General features: G+C 62.7%; 5 protein-coding genes across 5 annotated transcripts; 3 read left to right on the top strand and 2 right to left on the bottom strand.

Annotated features, from left to right (window-relative positions):
* The first annotated feature begins 46 nt into the window (after positions 1 to 46).
* Positions 47 to 3,097, top strand: CHLRE_02g107256v5 (uncharacterized protein). Its single transcript, XM_043059821.1, has 2 exons — positions 47 to 724; positions 942 to 3,097. The coding sequence occupies exon 2, from the start codon at positions 1,137 to 1,139 to the stop codon at positions 2,340 to 2,342; it is 1,206 nt and encodes a 401-aa protein (XP_042927455.1). The 5' UTR covers positions 47 to 724; positions 942 to 1,136; the 3' UTR covers positions 2,343 to 3,097.
* Positions 3,098 to 3,613: 516 nt separating this feature from the next.
* CHLRE_02g107213v5 (uncharacterized protein) lies at positions 3,614 to 5,754 on the bottom strand. Its single transcript, XM_043059820.1, has 2 exons — positions 5,691 to 5,754; positions 3,614 to 5,364 (listed from the first exon to the last, which is right to left on the bottom strand). Exon 2 carries the CDS (start codon positions 5,048 to 5,050, stop codon positions 4,799 to 4,801), a length of 252 nt encoding a protein of 83 aa, XP_042927454.1. The 5' UTR covers positions 5,051 to 5,364; positions 5,691 to 5,754; the 3' UTR covers positions 3,614 to 4,798.
* An 82-nt stretch (positions 5,755 to 5,836) lies between these two features.
* Positions 5,837 to 7,710, top strand: CHLRE_02g107200v5 (uncharacterized protein). The gene is made up of 5 exons (XM_001699688.2): positions 5,837 to 5,989; positions 6,106 to 6,143; positions 6,263 to 6,344; positions 6,438 to 6,488; positions 6,588 to 7,710. Exons 1-5 carry the CDS (start codon positions 5,987 to 5,989, stop codon positions 6,603 to 6,605), a joined length of 192 nt encoding a protein of 63 aa, XP_001699740.2. The 5' UTR covers positions 5,837 to 5,986; the 3' UTR covers positions 6,606 to 7,710.
* A 1-nt stretch (position 7,711) lies between these two features.
* On the bottom strand, positions 7,712 to 11,204 carry CHLRE_02g107150v5 (uncharacterized protein). Its single transcript, XM_043059819.1, has 5 exons — positions 10,934 to 11,204; positions 10,600 to 10,675; positions 10,325 to 10,342; positions 8,356 to 8,448; positions 7,712 to 8,178 (listed from the first exon to the last, which is right to left on the bottom strand). Exons 1-5 carry the CDS (start codon positions 11,029 to 11,031, stop codon positions 8,086 to 8,088), a joined length of 378 nt encoding a protein of 125 aa, XP_042927453.1. The 5' UTR covers positions 11,032 to 11,204; the 3' UTR covers positions 7,712 to 8,085.
* A 100-nt stretch (positions 11,205 to 11,304) lies between these two features.
* CHLRE_02g107100v5 (uncharacterized protein) lies at positions 11,305 to 23,122 on the top strand. Its single transcript, XM_043059818.1, has 14 exons — positions 11,305 to 12,359; positions 12,458 to 12,517; positions 12,677 to 12,843; positions 13,051 to 16,227; positions 16,398 to 18,530; positions 18,658 to 18,840; positions 18,947 to 19,082; positions 19,212 to 19,279; positions 19,413 to 19,943; positions 20,061 to 20,357; positions 20,505 to 20,602; positions 20,719 to 20,799; positions 21,347 to 21,443; positions 21,560 to 23,122. The coding sequence occupies exons 1-14, from the start codon at positions 11,426 to 11,428 to the stop codon at positions 22,499 to 22,501; spliced, it is 8,904 nt and encodes a 2,967-aa protein (XP_042927452.1). The 5' UTR covers positions 11,305 to 11,425; the 3' UTR covers positions 22,502 to 23,122.
* Positions 23,123 to 23,150: the final 28 nt, after the last annotated feature.

Genomic DNA, 23,150 nt, shown 5'->3' with positions numbered 1-23,150 from the left:
GCACCATTTGTCCGTGGTAGGCCGTTGGCATTCATTTATTGTCAGTCTAGTCCAAACACTGGACGGACGGGAACACAGGCAGGCTCAGCTCCCGTCTCTTTAGGGTTCCTTGACCTCAAGGCGCACCCCGCGCCTTGCCCCGCGCCAACGGCACACTCGAGCAGTGTCAAACTTGCGCGCATCCTTTAGCTATATCCGTGGTATATTGTAACCTGCGTGGCCGGTTCCATCACTGCGCGCAAGGATGCCACATTTTTAATGCCCGTTCGGGCGCCATGGAGCTCATAATACGCGCCCTCGCCTCCTCCTGCGGGCCACATCAAGACTATCATATATACACACATTCTTTCGATGGCGCTGTCGCATACTGCATTTCACAGCGCGCGCTTGAATTGCGAACTGTGAGTACTGGCCCCCGTGGCCCAACCTTCTCTCCCTTCTCAACCACCTCCTCATTTGCTCTTAAACTGATAGTCTGCCTGCTAATCGCGAGTGCAGCAGCAGCTGACTATTCGTAGTAGCAGTCGCCGTCGCAACGGGGCTGGTCCCTGGTATCTTGGCCCGAGCCCGCTGAGTGACTCACTGACAGTGTTCTTGCAAGCATCTTGCAGCCACAATGGCAGCTTACTCGGGAACGGGCGCAAATACGCCGTTCGCCACCCAATCAACACTTCGTGCTCCAGTCGATATTGACGGAGCTAGTGCATCCTCGTCAATGTCACCGGTAAGCTGCATACATAGGAACCGCTGCTTGTCATGGCGTTTCAGTGCTGCCGGAACACATGATACGGGCGCGAACTGTTTTCGTTCAAAGCGCGGGGCCTACAATACGTGACGTCCTGGCGCTGCAACTAGCTATCGGGCATGCGTCGCCCGTCTGGGGCGAGGTTCCGCTCGTAACACAGGTTGTTAGCATAACCCAGGCCAATGTCCTGTCACAGGTGTGTGTGCGCCCGGTAGCGAGCCGGCGCCGCTCGTTGGTGCTCGACTTCTGTGAGAGCGGCATGTTGACGTCGTCGGCGCCTGAGCTCTCTGAAGGACCCGCTGCGCCAGCACGGGACCCCTCGGCGTACGGGTTGCCCCAACTGCCCGGCGGCACGTCCGCCGCGTCGTCATCGTGGTGCCGCACCGGCAGCATGAGCCGAGCGGAGCCCACAAGCCTCTTTCAGAGGGCCTCGTACGCGTCTTCCTCGTCGCACAGCTCAGTCGTGCCCAGCCTGGGCTCTGTGCCACCAGCTGTCCCACCCGCGGCCTCTGCGCCATATCGGAAGGCGTTTGTGGCGGCGTCATTCGGCTCAGCAATAGGCGGTCACCAGTCCGGCGGCGCGGTGAGTGCAGCGCCCGGTTCATCCACAAACGGACGCAAGCGGCTGCACCAGGAAGGAGCGGCAGATGTGGAGGACAAAGACAGTAAACATGACAGCAAGCAGCTGTGCTCCATCTCGGCTTTCCAGCACCTGTCGAGGCCATCAGAGGGCAACAGCGCTGGAGGCGCATCAGCAGTTAGTGAGGAGGGTTTGAGAAAAGACGCGGCCGTCACCGCTGTTGCAGTGGGAGCGGCGGTCCCGGTGGCAGTTGCTACAGCTTGCATGCAGGGCGGCGACGGCGATGAGGACTGCGCCGGCGGCATGCCGCGCCTGCGGCGACCGTCGCAGCAACCCTCGCAGCGGCGGCTTCTAAAGATGGTGACGACGTCGCTCGAAAGTAGCGAGTTTGCGCACCTCAACCTAGCTGTGCAGGAGGCGGACAGGCACCGGGCCGTCGCCGCTGCGGATGACGCTGTAACGGCATCAAAAGCCGACACACCGGCAGCAGCCGTACCTCCTGGGCTGATTGCGTCCCGCAGCTCCTCACACGGAGTGGCGTTCATGGCTACAGCAGCGCTTGAGGACGCGCCAGCCAAGCCGGGCCCGGTGCAAGCGCAAATTCCGGCGCCCTTCATCCGGCGCCCGTGCACATCACAACGCCACCAAGATGCCGGCCGGCTGCACGGCTTCTTGGGGCGCGCGGCGGCTGGTGCCCATGCGGCAGATGCGTCGGCTGCTGCGGAGTGCCGCGCCGCCCCCTGGCACGTCCGCTGCACGCACGCGCAGCACGGCATTCTGGTGCGCGGACTCTTCGACGTCTGCAGCGAGGAGGACGTGTACGGCACGGGGTGGGAGACACCGCCCCTGGACGCCGGTAACAGTGGAGTGGTGCTTGCGGACCATCTGGACCTGGCGCTGGTGAGCCTAGGCAGCGCCGCCACGCACCGGCGGGGCCAAAACACTGCATTTGGCGGTGACAGCAGCCTCGGCGGCGGCGGAAGTTACATGGGGACGCTTACATGGCTTGGGGACTAACGTTTGCGGCCATGGGGCGTTCGTGTGTTTAAGGGAAAGGAAACACACGCTTTGATGTGCGCGTGTGCGGTAAGCTTGTTAGCGGGAGCGCTGCTCCTGCGTAGAGAAAGGATGCCATGCCCTGCAGAACTGTGATTCCGTCCGCTGACGTACTGGCAAATAACCATGCACGCTTGACGGCTATTTCGTAGGCGGGTGTTTCCATCGCGGTAGAGGGCTTTTGGACTGCTCCTTGTACACCCAGTCCCGGTATTGGACAGCGGGGTACTTGCTGTGGTACTGACAGGGGCCCCTGGTGTTTCAAGGAAAGAATTGAATGGCACGTGTCCTGCTGTACAATAAGCTCGCATGATGTTGGTAAGAAGGGTGTTGCTGGTGCGCTGACCGACCGGGCGAAAGCCGATGGATGACTTTCGATTGTATGTACGTACGGTAGCGCTGAACAGATATAAGATAGTAGTAATGGTCGGGGCACAGATTTATCACTGGTTGGAATGTGTGCATTCACGTGCATATCCGCAACGCATCCCTTCGCGGAAGTTTCATCTGGTTTTGTTCGGTGGTGTATCAGTTGGCATGGATTGCGTGCATGTGCAAGGCATGTGATGTAGACCAACGTGCACATTGATGTCAGTTGTATGTACAAGCCTGTACAAGGGATTGGAACCTGCACGCCGTGTCGTGCACAGATGCACGTGCTACCAGGTGCTACTTGCCTGGTCATTCCATGACTTCCGTTAATCAAGGCGAGAGGACAGCGTTCAACACTCATTCATGTCTATAGGCACATCACATGACCCAGCAACGTTGTCCAAGTGTGTAGTCGTGCGAATCAGCTTGGAGGCCCCTGCCATCCTAGACAGTCCTACTGTCCTAGAGCGCAGTACCGACATGACACGTTCCAGCCATGACGCGGGAACTGAGTAGCGGACCTCCCCTTGCTTCACAAGTTCACATCAGGGGGGTAGAAAGCTCAGGATCTTAACCCATGTTCAACATTGCAGAGCGTTAGGAGAGCATTACGCACGTACTTTTAGTTTTGTCAACGGTCTGGTGAGGAAGTGCTGGGCCGCCAAAGTTGGGGGGGCGGTCGTCGTCCTGCCTGGGGGTCCGCCGGGTTTCGGGAGCCCATCTTGGCCAGTCTTAGCTGATTTCGGGAAGCGCCTCACAAGCAGGACTAAGGGCCAAACGCAGCACCATGTGACTCAAATTTTGCACGTTATGCCGTAACAAGCACAAACAACGCCGGGAGGGCTAATTTGCGCACATGTATGATTGCGACATTACAAAGAAGGGACAGCCCCCCAAGCAAGGGTGCCCCGCACCCAGGTCAAGAGGGACCATCTCCGGCCCGAAGGGAATCCACCCTCCCCCCAGTTGTCTGCCGATCTTCCACAACCGTGCAATAGGTCTTCGCATAAAGCGTGTCTCGGGCGCAACACTACTCATGAGTCGAAGCAAGCCTAAGCCCGCCAAAGCCCTACAACATGTGGCAACCCTCGTTGCGCATGAAGCGCTGTCTACAGCACCCGACCTAAACCAGGTACACCGGGCATGTAGTCCGGCGATGCCTAATCAAACGCAAAGCACTGCTCGTGTCTGGTGCCAGGTGGCACAGCATGTCCCAGCCCGAAGGCACACTTGAAGGCACATCTGCAGGGCAGCGCCCCAAATTCGCGAGCGTGCCGGAGGCACATTCTGGTCCCAGCCCGAAGGCTCAACACGGGGCAGCGCCCCAAACCACATGTATGCATGTCTCTACATTCGACACGTGCGCACTGACACGACGGGGCTCTCAAGCGCTGGTGCGTATGAATTCATGTCTAACAAGTCTGCCAATGCACACTACTGTCCATACATCACATGGCAGAGAGTTAACGGGGGGTGGGCTGGGTTGAGGGGATTTCCGTGGATGGAATCCCATGTGTGACCGAAGTCCCAGAACAGGGTCGCCGATGGCACAGCGTGATAGCGCTCGTCAAGAGGATTCGATGGCATTACTATGGCACTAAATGGAGGCTCTAACCCCAAAACAACACGGTTTTGTCCATGGAGATGTCGGTCGTCCCCTCAAGGGGGGTCCCGGGGGATTTCGGCCTTTCGGGGCATGGGGTCTGGCACTTTGTTTCCTACACCCCCCCCCTTGACACCCCTTGAACAAGGAAGGCTGGCTCTCCCCCACAAGGGAAAAAATGGGCTGCGCCCACGCCACGTTGGTGCAATGTCTGAAGCCGAAGGCTTCAAAACTACCTCATCTCTCGGACATAGCCGCGTCGGTTTTAGCGAAGTGCTTGCTAGTGAATGCGAATGCAAGACGCCGTCGCGGTTTTAAACAGGCAGTGTGTCCAGCCACGCGCCGCTGTCAAGCACAAGCACAGCAGCCAACAAACCAATCCGTAATGAATTACACACCGTGCCATGCTATGTTGGCCAGAATACACCGTAAACCGGCGGGTCTATCTCAACCTGCGCGCCATCCAGCGCTGCTTCTCGGGCGGCGCCGCGCTCTTCTCCTCCACGTGGCCTTGCCTGCCCCCTCTGCTACGCACATGCACGCCACCATTATTGCTGGGCCCAGGCCCTGCGCCGCCGCCAGGTCCTGCGCCGCCGCCGCCGCCAGGTCCTGCGCTGCCGCCACAGTCGCCAGGCCGTGCGCCGCCGCCGGGCCCTATGCCGCCGCCGGGCCCTATGCCGCCGCCGGGCCCCATGCCGTTCTTGTAACCAATGCAATCTATGCCGCCGTCGCAGCCGCCAGCTGCCAGGCCCTGCGCACCATCGGTCCATCGCAGCCACGCACCACGCACGGTGCAGGGCCGCAGGCGGCCGCACTCTAGCTACCAAGCAGCATCTCCATCACCAACGCGTGCCGCATGATCATCGCTGATGAGTTGGCGTTGCGACCCTGTTATACAACATCCATGAGGGAAGGGGCGGCTGGGCCTGCTGCCTCAGCGGGACCATGGCCACACTGCCCGCACCCACACAGTTCACGCCATGCCGCAGGCATGCATGTGGAAGTTGCCTGGCAGCGGCAGTGCGGCACAGCGTCGGGGTTCAGACAGGCGCTCAAAATGGCGCCGCTGTGTGTGTGTGTGTGTGTGTGTGTGTGTGTGTGTGTGTGTGTGTGTGTGTGTGTGTGTGTGTGTGTGTGTGTGTGTGTGTGTGTGTGTGCGTGCGTGCGTGCGTGCGTGCGTGCGTGCGTGTGTGTGTGCGTGTGTGTGTGTGTGTGTGTGTGCGTGTGTGTGTGTGCGTGTGTGTGTGTGTGTGTGTGTGTGTGTGTGTGTGTGTGTGTGTGTGTGTGTGTGTGTGTGTGTGTGCGTGTGCGTGTGCGTGTGCGTGTGCGCGTGCGGATATCAAAGGATTTGGAAGTTGGGGAGCGAATCAGGGCGCGGGGGGAGGGGGGGCACTGGACCTGGTGGTGAAGTAAGGTGCGGGCCGATTGCTGCGATGGCCGTACTCCCAAAGGTATATAAGCGCGCGTGAGGAACCAAACCTTATCATTGTCAACAGTTTTGGTGCACACTTACTCTGATCAGAGCCCTTTTCACGGCTGCCGTAAAAGAGAAAATATGTTCAAGCTCCCCTTCAAGCTGCCGCTCGACGCATACATTCTGGCAGTTCCGATAACATGTGCTCTCGGGGCCATGGTAATGAGGGCTTGTTCATCAGGGGAACAGGAGGAGCAGTCACGCGAGTCGCCGAAAGCTCATGCCTCGCCATGCTCCACTCGCTAACGCCTGCCCGCGCGTTTTGTTGCTCCCAGGTCACCATGACGGCGCGCGTGCCTGCTCGTGATCCCGAGTGAGTGGACGGGGACCTGCACCAAGCCAGTTGTGCGGCGACTAGCGGCTCGAGTTTCGGACCAACGAGTTGGCATGCTGACGCGGCGGTCACTTGCCAAACTCTCTCTTTCTACACAGGGCAACTCGCGATCCCGCCTTTTATGAGAACGAAGCACACGCTGCGGCCGTCGGCTCCAACTACGAGAACGGCATTAAGGGGGCAAGTGTGCGCAAAGCCTGCATTTCACTTTCGGGGTCCCTTCATTAAGGCTGGGCCCCTTCAGATTGACGCCGTTGCCCTCGATACCTGCAGCTTTTTGATCTGCGCATCCGTCAGCGCAAGTTCAGCGTCTTCAACAACGAGGTGAGCGCGTTTCGCTGAAGCATGCTGCCCTTTCGACCAACCGCTCCGCCGAGACACCGCCCCGCCGAGACTGACCACTTTGCGCCGTGCATGCCGCAGGTGATCATCCCTAAATAAATAAACCCAACTAGCAAACATCAAGACCAAGACAATACCACCAAGGCGCAGGACCTGATGTCACACTGGCTGGGGGCAAGCAAGGCCCTGCAAGGCTGGGGGCGCGCACTCCTGGGCGTGCTCCTGGGTCTGTCCGCGTCTGGCCTAACGCAGAGGTTGTGGTTTGACATACGGTACATATGGTACATTTATGAGGGGCGAAGGTGCTGATAACACATGCCAGCACAGTGTGGAAAGGGCAGTGCAAGGCAGGGGTTGTGGGTTTACACGGTTTTACGGCGTTCCTGATACAGGGGTGCACGGTATTGCTATGGCCAGAGCAGGCTGTCAATAAGAGTTTTCAGCTGCGGCAAAGCATCAGGATGCGCAGAGAAGCTGTTGGGGGTGTCTCGCTACGCCAAAGCTTCACTCTCGCATAGTCGGTCGGCTGGACGCGGTCCGCTGCGAGCGTGGAGAGGAATGCTTGCTAGTGTGAATGCAAATGGACTGTAATCATGGCGAGGGAAATCGTATCGTACATGTCAATAGGGTAGCCAAGGACGGGCGGGGACGGACGGGGATAGGGGTGCCCCTGACTGCGCCCTTGCTTCAGGCACAGCATTTGCCGAAGTACAGCATGTAGCGTGTTCAACATCGGTGATGCTGTTGCGCCATTTTTGGCTGAGCCCCCCGAGCGAAGCGATCCGGGGGGGGGGGCGAAGCCCCCCAGGATTGCAGCGGCAGCGGCGGCGGCGGCAGCAGCGGGGGCGCGTGCGCGCATCTTGGTAGCGGAGGGGGCGGGAAAGGCCACGTGGAGGAGAGCGCAGCGCCGCCCAAGAAGCGGCGCAAGCGCGCAGGCTGAGGAGCCGGCTGGTGTCTAGGTAGCAGTCCGCGGTGGGGCTGGCAGGGCATGCGTAGCGGCATGACAAGTAGTGCGGCTGTTGACAACTGTGCTGCGTCTGGCTACGGTTGGCTCTGCTGTGGCATCGCGAAGGATCGCGACTGCTAGATAGGCACCTGGTTTGGCTACGTGCCTGTGGAAACCGACCCCGGCTATGTCCGGGCGATGAGGTTGTTCGGCCTCAGACTGTGGAGGGGCTCAGCCCCTTTTCCCGTGACCGGGGAACACTTGTCTGCGTTACACATATGCTATGTACGCGCCCGCACCGAGTCCATCAGAGCCACTCAGTAGTTTGTGTTTGTGTTGCTTTGCTCACACATGATTCGTACACATGCCCCCAAATTGCGACACACCGCTGGCCGGGTGTTCACAACTGGCATGGGCAAAAAAATATCAGGTACAAAAAGCTTAACATTCAAGCGATAAACTGACGCGAACACTGCCGTACTGTCCCGCACCCACGGTCACCAGCGCAATGATACACGCACTGCCTTCTTATGTGCAGACGAGAATGCTCACGTGCGTGGGTATGGCCTCAACCCATCTACGCCTGTACGCCGCTGGCTATTTCTTCTCCCTTCTTGCGCTTTTCCACGCCTTTCACTTCTTGCCGAAAAGGCCGCCCAGCAGGCCCGACAGCGGGTTGCCTCCAGCGGGACGGGCCGGCTCCTCCTCCTCGACCTCGACAACAACCTTCACAGCAGGAAATGCGGGCACAAACCAAGTTGGCACAGGCAGCAGCATACCGTATACCCATACGACTATGCTGCACAGTTACACCAGTCTGACTCACATGCACACGCGCAAACATCGCGGCACTGTCCCTTCTTTAACATGCCCGGCAAAGGGGCGCAATCCACGCAAGCACACCTCCTCGCGCGTGGGGCGCTTCGGCGCAGGCGCAGACTTCGCCGCAGGCTCAGGAGCAGCCTGGGAGCCCTTGGCCTCCTTGCGGTTGAAAGTCTGGGGACCGAGCATACAGAGTAGGGTAACACAGGTACCAGCAAGGTATTCGGCACACATAACTTTAGGTGCGAATAAGCCGCTCACCCCGGCGGGCAAGCCGTTTGCGCGCCTGCTGAAAGCCATGACTGCATTGCCCGCGGTGACTCTTGTGGCGCCGCCCGAGCCGGGCGCGTGGGTGAGTCATGTGCCGTTGTGGGCTAACCCGGCGCTGTGTGTGGACGGCCGCACGTGGGAATTGGCTTTCGCGGATTTGTTCGCTCTGCCGGGACTGGCGTGTGTGGGCCAGCTGGTTGCAGCGCATGACGGCCTGAACGAACTGCGGCAGGCATTGACAAGCCCTTGGGCGGAGGGCTCCCGGTCTGGTGAAGCGTGTGCGGATATGTATGTGACTGCTGTGTGGAGGCGGGTGCTGCACTGGAGCACGCGGGCACGCCTGCCGTCGCCCCTGCCGGGGCCGGCGTCGCCTCAAGAGGCGGCCGACCGGTTTGCGGCGGCGGTGGCCCTTCTTCCCGCTGGCTGGGCTGCCGCCGCGCGTGCGGCCCAGCTGGCTCGGGGGCCTGCCGCCGCGCTGCCGCTCCCGGTGGCCGACGTCGTGAGTGCTACGGCGGAGTCGGTGCAACGGGTGGTGCGGGGACTTGGATGGTTGCAGTGCGGGGGGCCGCCCATCCTGCTCACTGCCTACACGGTGAAGGCGGGGACCGTGCTACAAATGGCTCCACAGTTAGCCGCCCTGAAGGCTAAGCATTTGCAGTATGTGTGCGATGCGGGTGTGTCGGGGGTGGGGGCTGCCCTGGCGGCGGGGGCCTTCGTGTGCACCTTGGCCCGCTTGTGGTCGCTGAAATGGGAGAATCATCATAAGGAAGCACTGTGGCGTGTGGCCGCCAACGCTTGCTGGGCGTTTCCACGGCATGCTAGCGAGCGGGCGCGAGGCGTTACTGTTGACCCGTGTTGGGCGTGTGGGGTGGACATGCAGGATGGGGACCGGCGTCACTGGTTTTGGGACTGCACTGTTGCGCTGTCACTGCGGGAAAGTATGGGGATGGCTATGGGTTTCCTGCCGGAGGAGGCTCTAAGTGCCTTCTCTCGTGAGGAGTTGTGGTTAGTGCGCCCGCCTGCGGGGCTTGCGCCACCTGTGTGGGATGTGGTGTGTCTCGCTGCTATGTCTGCCCTGGACTTTGGTCGGCAGCGTGTGGTTATGGCCGGGTTGGCGGCGCGAGCGAAGCTGCCGGCGGCCCGGGTGCTGAGCATTGGACTTGCCGTCGTAGCTGACTTCTGGGGTCGTCTCCAGACGTTTGTGACTTTGGGTATCAGGCCAAAGGGTTGGGACGCTGTGCCGTTTGCGCATCCCTTCATATCTCGGGCTGTTGGTGACGGCATGGTTTTGCGCTTGCCGTATGACGCTGATTCCCCGCCCCCCTCGCCGTGAGAGGTTGTGCGTGGTTGGTGGCTCTGTGTGTGGGCAGGATGCACGTGTGGGCGACCGTTCTAGTACCTGGACGCTTGCGCCCTGGTTAGTGCGTGCGCTGTGCGTGTGTCCTGCGGCCTAGACGTTTCCCGGCACTCCTGTGCCTAGGCTTGTGGCGTTGAGGCACAGCGGTGGGGCTCTGGCGGGTTGAGGCTTGGCTAGGACTCACTGTGCGCGGAGTCACACGGACTTTGCCCGCGGGAGGGTTTGCAGCAAAGTCGGGGTTGGGCCCTGATAGCATGTGATGGCTCGGCGTCTTCGGGAGCTGGGACTGTCCCCTCTGTAACATCCGCATCCATAACTTTAGGTGCGCAATATCATGCACTTCATGCGGACTTCATGCGGACGGTCATAGGCGCGCATTTCCACTGTCTGTCATCTAGAGCCACACAGTCGCATCAGCCTCACCTGCATTAGGCGCTCCTTCTGTTGGTCCGAACCAAGGACGCCATGCGGACGGGGGGTGGGGGGATTGTAAATACCAGCCCAAACTAAACCAAACCAAGCTAAAACGAGCGGAACACAGGTAGAGGCGTTTGTTGCAAGCGATAATGGGGGAGATAAGGGGTAGGTGGATGGGTGCACGGGCAGGTGGATGGGAGCACGGATGGGTGGGTGGGGGAGTGTTCTCTTCCAATCCGAAACAAAGGCAGCTCAGACATGGTGCGAGCCTCGCAACGCACCTTAGCACGGCGCTCAGCCAGCAATGCCTGCTGCGCCTCCCACTGCTCCTCCTTCTTCCTCTCCGCGTCACCAGACCTGTGCAGAGCGTGTCGAGGGCGCAGGCGCTCTGTATCATCGCGTTTCAATGAGATTCCGGCAGTCCCGCAAATGGTTCTCGGGACATTCTGCTTGCGCGGTTCGTGCCTTCCGCTGCCGCGCTGCTGGACGTGAGATATGATGGCTCAGCATGGCACTAGCACACAGCCCCTCATGTCACTGGATGCCACAGACTGAGCTGAGTGCTGTTAAAGTTATCGAACGCCACGTCACTTGCAAGCGTGCACACCAACTCACTTGCCAAACAGCGCCTTCACAGGCCGCACGGTTGCCCTGCGCAGCGACGACCGGGTCAAGGCCGCGGGAGACTGCTGCACGCGCGCGAGCATGGACATGGCTGATATGAAACTTGCGCTGCCGGCAAGGGCCAAGGAAGAACTTCCGGTGGGACTGGTAATGTATGTCTTGAGTGCAACTGGATACCGCGTGCTTTTTATAGTATGCACAAACCGCTTGCATCCTTGCATGGGAAATTGCTCGGCTCGGGCTCCGTGGCCAGGTTGTGTTCTACCCGGTGGCTGCAGCGACACGAGTATTGCAGCATGACTCTTAATCTTATTTGAGACTTCTTGGATTCTCGTGGCCCGGGAGTCAACTCGACCTTTGACCAGAGCAGGCTGTGTCCGCTTTACCTGCGCATAGCTCTTGAAGAAGCATCATTAAATAGGCATGATGTCAAAGCATGCTGGGGCCTTGCAATCAGTCTGCGAGTAGGGAATCAACACAGCTATGTCGGGCGACTATCACGCGACGCTGACCCTGTATCCACGGCAATATGTGCCAGCATCCAGCCGGCGGTCTGCAGGGGAAGTGGCGTTCGGGTCGCCCCAGGCAGCCATCAATGAGGAGCAAGACCTTACGCCTCCGCCAGGCTACGACCGGTCCCAGTTTGCGGGCAGCAGCGATGAGGAGGAGGAGGCCGTATTGCCGAAAGGGCGTGCTGTGGACCTCGGTGGCCACCTGAGAGGCCCCGGCCCTAGGCGTCCACATGACCCAGGACCGATACGTGCAGGCCAAGGCACTGCGCCTGCTGTCGGCCTCCCGGGCCCTAACCTGCTGACAGTGCAGCAGAGCCTGGAGGACATGCTAGCAACATGTGCGCGTCTCCAGGGCGAGCTACAGGCGTCCAACGCTAGCCCACCTGCCGTGGCTGCCCCAGCACCTACAGCAGCTGCGGATGCCACTGCGGACAATGGCTTGGCTGCGAGACGCGGGTTCGGGAGCAGCGCTGGGGCCCCAGGATTGCAGCTGCAGCTGGACGGTGGGCTGGCAACGGGCAGCAGCGGCACTCTGCAAGCTCATGCCGACAGCACCGCCAAGGCAGGCCCTTTTGGCATCAGCGGGCAACACGTGCGGCTGTTGGGTGCGGCTCCACTGCCCGCGGGATCTGCAGCGGCTTCAAGGCCGTCGTCTGGGGCCAGGGGCCCGCTGGAGGCTTTGCGTGATGAGCTGTTCAGCGGCTTCACCGTACCAGCCGTTGCCAACGGTGCGGCGGTAACGGCGGCCACAGGGAACCACCAACACCACCCAGCCCCATCGGGTACCACCTCGATTTCGGGCACGGGCACGTTACCAACCACACCTGCGGTCGCTGGGAGGCAGATGGCGCGGTCTGTCAGCCAGAACAGCGGTGCTACCTGGCTCAGCCCGACGCCTAGCATCCGTGAGTACCTGCCTGCCGAAGCTTGACCGACCTTGCCAACCGCTTGTGGGTGAAGAGGAAATCTGAATCTGGCGCCATACATATGCTGTGCCATGTAGGTGCTGCCAGCATGGCGCTGCACGAAGAACAGTCATCCCAGGCAATGCACAGCGTAGCAGGTATGCCCATGCAGTTTCCGGTGTTCGTAAGTTCCGTAGATGTCATGCAATTGTAAATGAGCGGCACGACGGCTTGGTCAGGTGTCCGAAGGAACCGGTCTACGTAATTTGCCCCCCGCTTACCACGGCTGCCACCTAACCGTGCTTCTTTGCGCGCAGACCTGTCATCCATTTACTCAATGCCGGAGTCCGCCCTAAACGCGGCCGTGGGCGCGGTGACGCCAATGTCCTACACCACCGCCGCTGTGTCTGAGCTAGACACCCCTACTAGTAGTGGCAGCCGTGAAGAGGAGTACTACAAATTGTCACCAGGAGGCAACGGCAGCGTAAGTTGGTTGCGGGCTAGGTAGGCATTCGCAGCGACAGCATGCAGGGCTCGCTGGCCCTACATGCACATGGTTTGTGATGTAGGCTGGGGCATACGGGGTGGGAGGGGGCTGCATTGAGGGCTGCGGAATGAGCCTGGCAACTGTGCCCAGGGCAGGTTTCGTTTGCTGCAACACCGACGTGCCCTCTTGCCGCGGCGCCTGTAGTTTGGCAGCCCACGCACCGTCACGGCCGCTGGCGCGGCTGCCGCTCGGCGTAGCGGCGCTGGGGTAGCCCTTGTGTCCGGGTATGAGGACTACGTGCAGCCCGCGGCGTGGACGTCGCTGCGGGAACGCCACAGCAATGCCGGGCCCTCGCCTGCGGGTGCTGATGCTGGGCTACAGCCGGGCGGAGACTCCGCTGGTGGTCCCGGGGACACGGCAGGGCGCTTGACGGCTCAGCAGCAGCTAGTTGCTGCGCTCGGCAGTGGGGTTGACCAACCCAGCAGTGGCAAGGTAGCAGTTCCGCCAGAGGCACAGGCACTACCACCGGCGCTGTCGTTTGGTGACAGCGTCAGCGGGCGGGCCGTGTCATTCGGACTGCCCACGCTCGCTGCTGGGGTTGCGGGCGCGCTGACCGTCGACAGTGCGGCGAACCTGGCTGACGCAACAAAACCTGCACCTGGGTCGGCAAGCGCTGCTGAAAATGAGCGCGCACCCAGCTCCCAGCTGATACGGAGCCTGTCATTCGGCGGCCTGGCGCCCGGCTCGGTCAGCAACGTCAACACGCCGGCCGTGAGTGCTGGCGGCGCCAACGTGCTGCTAAGCTCAGATGGCGCGGGTTCCAGGGCTCTAGCGGCGCCACCTCCATCCCAGCGGCTCTCGTTAGATGCCGCTAACACCAGCGTCGGCACGGCTTCTATGCACCTGCAGCAACCATCGGGCGCCGGGGAGCGAGGCGGGATAGGCAGCCTCACATTTGTCAATCCCCTGTTCGACCCAGCTCATCCGGAGGATAGCTCCAATGCTGCAGCGCAGGACACAGGCAGCAACGGCGGGCAGTCTGCCGGCACAGGGCCGCAGCACGATGACGGCGCGGTGGAGGATTCTGAGAGAGGCAGCGACCGCGAGCTCAAAGCGGCAGTAGTGGATGAGGAGGAGCAGGAGTTTATCGAGGAGGACATCCCAGAGGCAGAGTCAGCTGGGGAAGAGGAGCCGGCAATGGGGCAAGTAATGACAGCGCAAGTGGCCGCCCCGGGCGAGGCTAGCGCTAGCCGTGAGGCCACTGAGGAGGCGCCTCAGGCCGTCGCAAGCAGTCCGCAGGGCACTGCTGGCTCCGGCAGTGCCAGAGCGGGCTTGTTTCGCCAGCAGTCGTGGGGCTCGTCGGCGGCCGGCCTGGCAGGTGCAGCAGGCGCAGGGACTGGCAGCGCGCCGCCACCAGTAGTTGACAGCGCTGGCGAGGCTGCAGGTGGCGCTGCTCTTGACGAGCGGCCAATTGTCACAGCTGCGGCGCGTTTCATGTCGAGCCCTGGAGGGCCGGCACAGGGGCCACCAGCAGCGGCTGTGGAGCGGGGATTCGCAAGCGCAGGCGGTGTAGGGGGCAACTTCGCCTCACCCCCGCCGCAAACGCCTGCAGAAGGTGACATGCACACGCCGTGGATGGACGCCGCCACAGCCGCAGCTGCTGCCGGCTCAGGCGCATTGCTACGCGTCTCTCCTGGCTCTGCCGCAGCTACAGCCGCAGCAGCAGCGTCGCAAGGTGGCGCCAGCGGCTACTCGGGCATGTCGGCTGCGCTGGTGGGCTCTGTGCCGCAGCAGGACCGTGAGGAGCGCGTGCGCAGCTGGGCTCAGACAGAGGCAGACTTCGCGGCCATGCCTATGGGCTCAGGCAGCAACGGCGGCGCTGGGCCGCCTCCGGAGGCAGGTTCACTTGGCGGTGGCATGGCGAGCGCAGCCGCAGAAATGCCGTCTGATGCAGCATCTATGATGACACGGGCAGCCGCAGCGGCTGCGGCTGCCGGCCTGGCTATCCCAGGAGCTCCACTGGGCGCAGGGAGGGCGAGCAGTGCTGCTGCCGCGCCCAAGGCAGCGACAGCCTGTCAGTCTTCGCCTGCAGCTGGTGTGCATACCGTTGCGAAACAGCTGTCGCCCTGCACCGAGTCCGCGCCTGCACCCAAGGACTCCTTGGAGGCTCGCATGGCTCAGGTGCTCCAGAGCACGGGCACGGAGGCCAGCCCTGAGGCGATGCGCAGCGCAGGCGGGGCTGCAAAGGCAGCAGGCGAGGCCTCCTCCCCTGCAACAAGCGCTGCGGCTGCGCCGGCACAATCGGCTATGCCCGTCATAACGCATGCTTCAGGTGGATCTGGCTCTGCTATGTCGGTGACTGCGGCCGCGGAGGCAGCCCTTGCGGCGCTCATAGCCGCCACGGCGGCAGCTCAGCAAGACCGCCCTATTGCAGGCGTATTGCACAACCCTGCCGCTCCAGCCGTCAACACTCAGCAGCCGCAGCCGGTCGCAGCACACGTGGCGGCGGACACAGCAACAGTTTCACAGCCTGCACCAAGCCCGGGTGCCGCGGCGGTGCAAGGCGCCGAAGCGCGGGCGAAGGGCGCTGAGGGCGTTGCGGCGACTGAGAGCGACGCGGCCATGGATGCCGACCTTGACCGCTTGCTGTCCATGCTGTCGGGGCGTGGCGCACGCAGTGAGGCGCACATGCGGTTGGGCTTTGATTCCTTCCGCAGCGCCGTCGTCACCGCGGCTATCGCCCCTCGGCCCAGGTCTGCGCCCGGCATTGCAAAGTTGGCTGCAGCCATGGCGGAGGCCGCAGCCGAAGTGGCGGCAGAGGAGGAGGAGCAGCGGCACCAGCAGCACAGTCCGGCCGCCGCGGCCACCGCAATGTCGGTGCGTACGTCAGGCCTGCCGGGCCATGCATCGATGGCGGCATCAGTAGGCGGCAACAGCCCCCGCTCGCCGCTGGATGTGTCCGGCCGGCTTGTCGCATTTGCTGCTGCGTCGGCGGAGCGGGGCAGCGCGCAGCTGCCGACGCTGAGCCGCATCTCGGCTGGCGTGTCGTCTCGCGCTCATCCTGATGCAGAGTCTGCAGCGGCGGCACCGTCCAGTGCTGTGCGGCCTACCTCGTCCATCACCCTGCAGCCACACCCGGCGCCAGTGCACCACCAGTCCCATCACCAGCTGAACCTCCCCGGCCACACGGGTGCGCAAGTGCGCGGCAGCGGCCTGCCAGAGCACCCACATCCACACCTGCAGCCGCACCTGCCGCTGCACCCGCACCTACATATGCACCCTTCCGTTGGGAACAGCGCAAGTGCGGGCGGCACCCATCACATCCACTCACTCCCGCAGCCCCTTAGCACCACCGCCAGTCTTGCGTCTATCGACTCTGAGGTGCGTGAACCAGTTCTTTTGTGGGTGGGTTTTGGATGTGCGAGGATACCGTGGGTCCCATGGGCCCCGCATTTCACCGCCATCGCAGCGTTGGACGCTGCATGCTCCTTCTTACACACGTTCTCCCAATGTGACTAAGTAACTGTCTCGCATCGCACATGTTCCTGCAGGTGGCAGCTGAGCGGCTCAAGGCGAAGACGCGCGCCTACCTCGCGCGCGGTAGTGGAGGCGGCAGCAGCAGGGACTCAACCGCGCCGAGTCCGGACCCGGCGCCGCAGCGTTCTGGCCAGGCCACCGTGGTGGTGGTGCCCTCAACTATCAGCGACATACACGCCGCGCCGGCTCATTCGGCGCGGGCCGCGGGCGCTGCTGCGCCCTTCCGGGACAGTGCCGGCATGGAGCTGTCATTTGCAGAGCTGCACCTGCCGCTAGACAACCTGCTGGTACAGGCACAGCGCCTGCGCATTGCAGAGGAGGAGGCGGAGGGCCAGGACGTGGAGACAGAGGAGGTTGAGGAGGAGGAGATGCCTAGCTCGGAGGACTACAAGGAGGGCATGGAGCGGCCGAAACAGCATGCCGGCCTGGCGGGCGTGGCGGTAGCAGCGGTCGCCTCGGCGGCGCCAGCGCTTGGCGACTCCTCCTCTGAGCTGGATGACATTATTCGCCAGTTGCACAACCTGATGGGGGCGGCGGCAGCGGCGAAAGCCGTCCAGCTAGACCGCGCTTCCAAGGGTGGTGGTGTGGCCTCCCCTTCACGCCGCTCGCCCCAAGAGCAGCAGGCGCACGAGGAGGAGGAGCGGCGCGAGCTGGCACACCTGCGGGAGGTGCAGCAGACGGCGCGGGACGAGGTGGCGCGGGAGCAGCTAGAGCGGCAGCAGCACCTGTGGGAGGAGGAGCAGGAGCAGTCCCGGAGGCGTGTGACGTGGCTGCAGGAGGAGCGAGAGCGTCAGGACCGGGAGGCGCGGGCCGTCGCGGCTCTGCAGCGCTTCGGGGATGTGGGGTCACCAGTCCGGGGCGTCGTGCAGGCGTACGATACCACAGCGGCCGGCAGCGTGTCGCTACGGCTTGAGGAGGAGAACAGTCGGTCAGATGTCTCCCCGTGGGGATCTGGTCCTTCCACAGCCGCCCCATCACCACCTATGTCTCGAGCCTCGGGCTGGGCGCCGGCGCAGCAGCAGGCGCAGAGCAGTGGTGCCAACAGCAGGTCGATGAGCGCGCGAGCTGCAGGAGCAGGCTATGCAGCCAACCGGCGGCAGCAGCACGGCAGGGCCGAGGCCTCGCGGTCCAGCGGACCACCGGCATCGGTGTCACCGTCTGCCGCAGCTACCTCTTCCGCCGCTCTAGATGCTACCGTTGTCACCGCCGCGGACGCCAATGGGTCCAGCATGGCTTCATACCTGCAGCTCGCAGCTCAGGCGGCGGCGCTACGGAGCCAGGTTGATGCAGCCTACAGCGGGCAGGGTTCGCTGGGCGCCGCACCGCCACTGATGGTGCTGCAGCCGCCCCCGCCGCCTCCGCCCATGCCACCCGCCCCAGCGCAGCAGCCGCTACTGTACCAGCAGCCAGCTGAGGGCACGGCAGCGCATGGTGGTCCGCAGTCAACGCAGTGGCATGCGGCGCTGGCGGCGAAGCTGCTATCCCCCGATGCTATGCAGCAGCGCTCCAGCGGCGGCTACCAGGACGCTGCTGTGGTGCTGTCTGAGTGGAAGGTTCCAGCGACCTTCACAGCGGCTGAGCCCAGAGGTGCGTCTGGTGCGATGGCTGGCGCACCAGGAGCACGGCAACAGGGCTCATCCGCTGTGGCCTCAGCAGGCAGTGGCGTTGCGAGCGGTGCAGCCTCGCAGGCCAGGGCTCCGTCACCAGCGGGCCGCGGTACGGCCACCCCGCCAACAAGCGCCGACACCTGCGGCACAATCAGTGCAGCTTCTCGCTCGCGCCGCCCTGGCTCAGCGCCGTCCACTCCTGCGCGCGGAAACTCGCCCGCGCGTCAGCACGCCCCCAGCAGTAATGTGGCGGCAGCTGCAGCGCCAGGGGCACGGGACGGCAGCACATTTCCGCTTAACCCTGCCAAGAGCCCACGCAGTGCGCGTGATGCGCGGGGCGGGAGCAGTATCCTCGATCGCGCAGCGTTGCGCCCTGGTGCGGCGGCTGGCGGCGCGGGCTCGCCCTCTCGCGGCCGCTCGCCGCCTGCCGCAGTGGACCCAGGTACAGAGCCCATCTCCATCCGTCGCCCGTTCGCCTGGCAGGAGCGTGAGACGCGGCACTGGCTGGAGGACTTGGGGCTCATGGTCAGCCACGTGGAGGTGAGTGGGAAGGGATGACGCTCCTGCTAAGCCTGTCATGATACGATATTCGGCCCTACATACTGCACGCGTTGTGGCGTTGCTGTTGCTTATGCCTTCTTCGCTTGCTGCGCCTCTATACACGCAGGAGGCTGCTCCGCTTTTGGACAATCCGCTGCGCAATGGGCTGCTTCTGGCGGCGCTGGCGGTGCGGCTAACCGGCATGCCGCTGCCCGCGGGCGTGCTGACGGACCCGCCGCGCGACGTGCGCTCGGCGCGTACCAACGTCCTGTGCGCCGTGGACCACCTGGGTCTGCTGGCGGCGCCTTGGGTACGTGCCGGCGGGGAAGGATGCAGGCTATCAGCGCATGCTGCCAGACGGTGCATTAATGATGCGATATGGGGCCTTGCGGTTGAGACTGTGCCATCCCTTGCAGGCGCCACCGGTGAGCGAGGAACAGCGCATCAGGGCCGAGGCGGCAGCTTCGGACCTGGCTGCTGCGGCTGCAGCCATCGGCAGTGGCACTGGTCGGTCCCGCTCACCAAGCCCGTCACGAAGCGGCGCGAACATGGGTAAGCATGGACGCCTTGGCTGAGGCCACAATATACCTGCTGATCCTGCGCCGTAATAATACGGTACCTCACGAAGGCACCACATTGTTTGCATTGACGGTGCGCCGCTTGCAACGATGCGACCTGCAGGCTCCTCCGGCATCATCGCCATCAAGGCACTCGGCAACGCGGGCCGTGGCTACGCGCTCCGCCTCAAGGTGCGGCATGAGTATGGCCGCCTCGTGTGCCTAACCTGGCGCAAAGAGGCAGTCTGGTTGAGGGTGGTCTGGTGTAATTACTGCAATGGAGAATTTACCCAACTCCATCCTCGACGTTCTTAACCCATGCCAGGAACGCCAGTTGCGCGCTGGACTGGGGCTAGTGGCAGAGGTGGAGGCCGTCCTGGCGGGCAACGCCGACAGCGTGTGGGGTCTGCTCAACTTCATCCGTCTAGCCTGCGCGCCTCAGTACATGATGGGCGGCGGGGCTACCAGCGCTGGTCGCGGTGGTGGTCGGGGTGGCTATGAGGACATGCACAGCCGTCGCGCTTTCGATGTGCGAGGCGGCCCCGGCCCCAACGGGACCGCGGCTCTGGGCCCAGCCCCGACCGTGTTTACGAGCAACAGCCCATCCCGTGCGGCCAGTCCGGCGCGCACCGTCGCAGCAGCAATGAGCAGGCCGGGCAGCCGGGCGGCGTCACCTGCGCGCTCTCCTGCCATCGGGGCCGTCACTGCTGCTGCCGGCAGCGGGAGTCCGCGTAGCGGAGGCACAGTCTCCCCGCGGAAGATGTACTCGACCATCGTGTCAGAGCAGGCGATCCTGGCCAGCCGGGCAGGCCACCGCGGGGGCCTGCTGGTGCATGGTGCGGTGGCAGACCCTAGGGTAAGACTGCTGCGCTGGTACTCCCAACGGGCTGTCATGCCTTATCATGTCACGCTAACCGCCGCAAGCGGGTGATGTAACGTGGTGCTTTACCAGAATGCCTGCGCACTTTCGCAGGGGTCTCTGGGCGCGCTGCTCCATGCGAACGGCGCTGCAGCAGCGGCTGTCGCGGCTGCGGCTGCAACAGATTCCGCCCTGCTGCACAACCCCGGCGCGGGGGCAGGTGGTGGCGGTGCTTCACCTACTGCAACCGGTGCCGCGGCGTCCGACGTACCCGCTGGCCTCCTGTACAGGCCGCTTTGGCCGCGGTTCAATGCATTGCCGTACGGCGCGTCCGAGCTGGCGGCTCTGGAGTCCTCCCTGCTACGCTGGTTGATGGAAAGCGGGTCCATCAGCAGGCGCGAGGCTGCAGAGGTGGGCAGAGGGGGACCGGGGTGGTTGTCGCGGGTTGCCAGGGCGTAGCCGACTCAGTGGGGGCTGCCAGCGGGAGCAAGCACTGGTGGCTCAAGTAATGTCACGTTTCTGACGCTGGCGCTCAATGCCTGTTGTTGCGTTGAGCAGGGCTTCAGCGCGCTGCTACCCATGTTTGAAGACGGCACGTTCATCTGCTGGCTGGTCTCCAACCTCAGCGGTAAACCAATCATCGGCGCTCACCGCAGGTGAGGCTTGGGGCAAGCGTGGCGATGCGTTCTAGCTGCTACCGGCCATGCGGTTCTGCGGCAAGACCAAGGGCTGCACACAACTACTGCTGATTTCCATCCCTTTGCATTCACAGGCCTCTTACCGACACGGCGCGCCGCACCAACTGGCTCAAGGCCATTGAGGTGCTGCGGACCCTTCCGGGCATGTCACGCAGGTGCGTACCGTAATGATACAAAGATTTCGTGATACAAAGTTTACGATTGGTTCCCGAAGTTGAATCACATAATGACTCTCAACTTTTTTGTACACTGATGCCGCGAAGTGTGTATCACCCGTAACGTTTTCGCGCGCGGCGGGGGCGGGGAGAGCGGAAGCGCGCGGGAGGGGGGAGAGCGGAAGAGAGATCAGGTACGGGCTATGTACTGGAGCAGAGGGAGGATGCAACCTTCAAGGTAGACAGATGCATGGTGTGATCTGAAGCAGGACTACGTAAGGCACTCACGTGACAACTGATATGGGAGGCACATACGGTTGCACGTAGGAGCTGTCGGAGCACAGGGGAGGACCAGGTCCTGTCCCTGTGTGTGTTTACCGGATGCTTCCCGAACATTAGAATATGACATATAATGGCAGCTATCCCCACACCCCCCTCCCGAATATTACTATCACGAAACCTTGTGTGTTCCTCGTCTATGCGGCTATTTCCCATGCTGATTGTTGTGCGACAGTAATAACGGCCTGCTTCGCGCCTGGTGTTGCAGGTTCCTGCTGCACGAGGAGGCGCTCATCCACTGCTGTCGCCCAGAGCTGACCGGGCTCCTGGAGGACCTGCACCGTTTGGCGGACGGCACCCCGCCAGTGAGTTGGCGACAACGCCCCCGTTGACCTTACACTTGCGTCACATTTGGCGTCGACAGCTTAGACATTCAAGTCAGGAACTAACTCAAAAAAATCACTGCTCGCGTTGTGTGCAGCCTCCCGGCACGCTTCTGCCAGACGCGCAGCCATATCTGCCATACGTGGCGCCGATGCCCGAGCCAGAGATGCTGGACCCGGAGCTGCTGGCACTAAACCGTACGGCCCTCACGTTGCCGGCTGGGGCCACCGTGCGTATCGGCGGCCGCAGCTCGCCGACAACGTCCCCGGCGCGGCTGCGGCCTCTGCCACTTGGCGGCGGGGTTGCCTCGCCGCCAGGATGCTCACCCAGCCATTCTCCGAGCCGTCAAAGGCCGGCAGACGGTGCGACCAAGAGCGCACACCCGATTGGCTACCACACCACTTCGCGCGTGCTTGCGGAGCCGCGGCAACCGCAGCGGGTGGCCTGGGCGGCAGACAGCCGACCCTCCGGATCTGTGCAACGTGCCGCGGCTCCGGCAAGGCCGCAGTCTGCGGACCGGATGCGGCGCAGCGGCGGGTTTGGGGCAGCTAGCTTGGCAGCGGATCCGGCTGTGTCTGGCAGCGCTGCCCGGCCTTCCTCGGCGAACACACGGTCGCGCAGCGGCAGCAATGGCAGCGGGGCCGTACGTCGGTCAGCGGCTGCAGCACAGGGCTACGCAGCCGTGGGCGGAGCGGCCAGCATTGTGGATAAGCTCACAACCCCAACCAGATCCACCCCTGCCTCGATGTCTGCCCTAGCTGCTGCTGGCGCTGCTACGCGGCAGGCTGCGCCGAGCGTCGGAGGCGCAGGCGCTGGGTATGCGACTGCAGCACATGCCGTCGACTCCTATCTGGCACGGCACCAGCAGCAAGGGCAGCTTCAACTGCAGCTGCAGCGCCCCTATCACGAGCCGGTAGCGGTAGCACCTGCAGCTGTAGCGGGCCGAGTGCGGCAGCAGGCATGGGCGGATAGTGATGAAGCCCCTGCGGCTGCCAGCACAAGTTCGGGGCTGCGGTTAGTACCTGCGCCGCAGCGTTAGCTGGACGTGTTTGTGGGCAGTAGGTTTTGTACTATGATGCGTTGATTGTAAAGGCCTTTCAGGGTAATGTGTTTGGATTTGGGGATGCATGAGCACTGGACTTGCAAGCGCTGGGTTTGATGACATCGTCATGGTGGCCGCTCCGTGCGGGTGGAGCGCGGCGCCTGGACGCAGGGGGGGGCTGAGGCCGCCAGTTCACCGCGAGGCCAGGAGAAGATGAAAAGGCCGCGATGTTGCAAAGGAGCAGATCAGGCCACAATCTTCTTAGCCCACATCTCTGCTGTAGGCCTGCGGGTCCACGCCTGTGACCTGTGTGCCGGCAACGCACGGTATCACAGTACGGTGTGCACAATGCTGTTGTCAGTTGCAAGAGGCATTAACAGTGTAGCCGTTCAGCAATGCCTGGCAACAGCTTAGAACGAACACACTTGCTGCCACCGTATGTCGCCCGAGGCACCGGAGTGTATGGGATTGTGAGCAGGGGGAGGTAGGGGCCCGGCACGAGGGGGGGAGGCGGGGAAGCGCGGCGGGTAATCCCATCCTCTCGGGCAAGCCGTATGATAATCGAAAATCATACTCGTTTCATGCGAGTAGGACAGTAAACTGTAAAACCGTATGTTTTATGGGCCAGAGACTGAACAGACGTTCA

This window comes from Chlamydomonas reinhardtii, chromosome 2 (genome assembly GCF_000002595.2).
Source record: "Chlamydomonas reinhardtii strain CC-503 cw92 mt+ chromosome 2, whole genome shotgun sequence".
Taxonomy (NCBI): Eukaryota; Viridiplantae; Chlorophyta; class Chlorophyceae; order Chlamydomonadales; family Chlamydomonadaceae; genus Chlamydomonas; species Chlamydomonas reinhardtii.
Note: the sequence above shows the minus strand (reverse complement) of the source record. Positions and strands in the feature narration are given on the sequence as shown.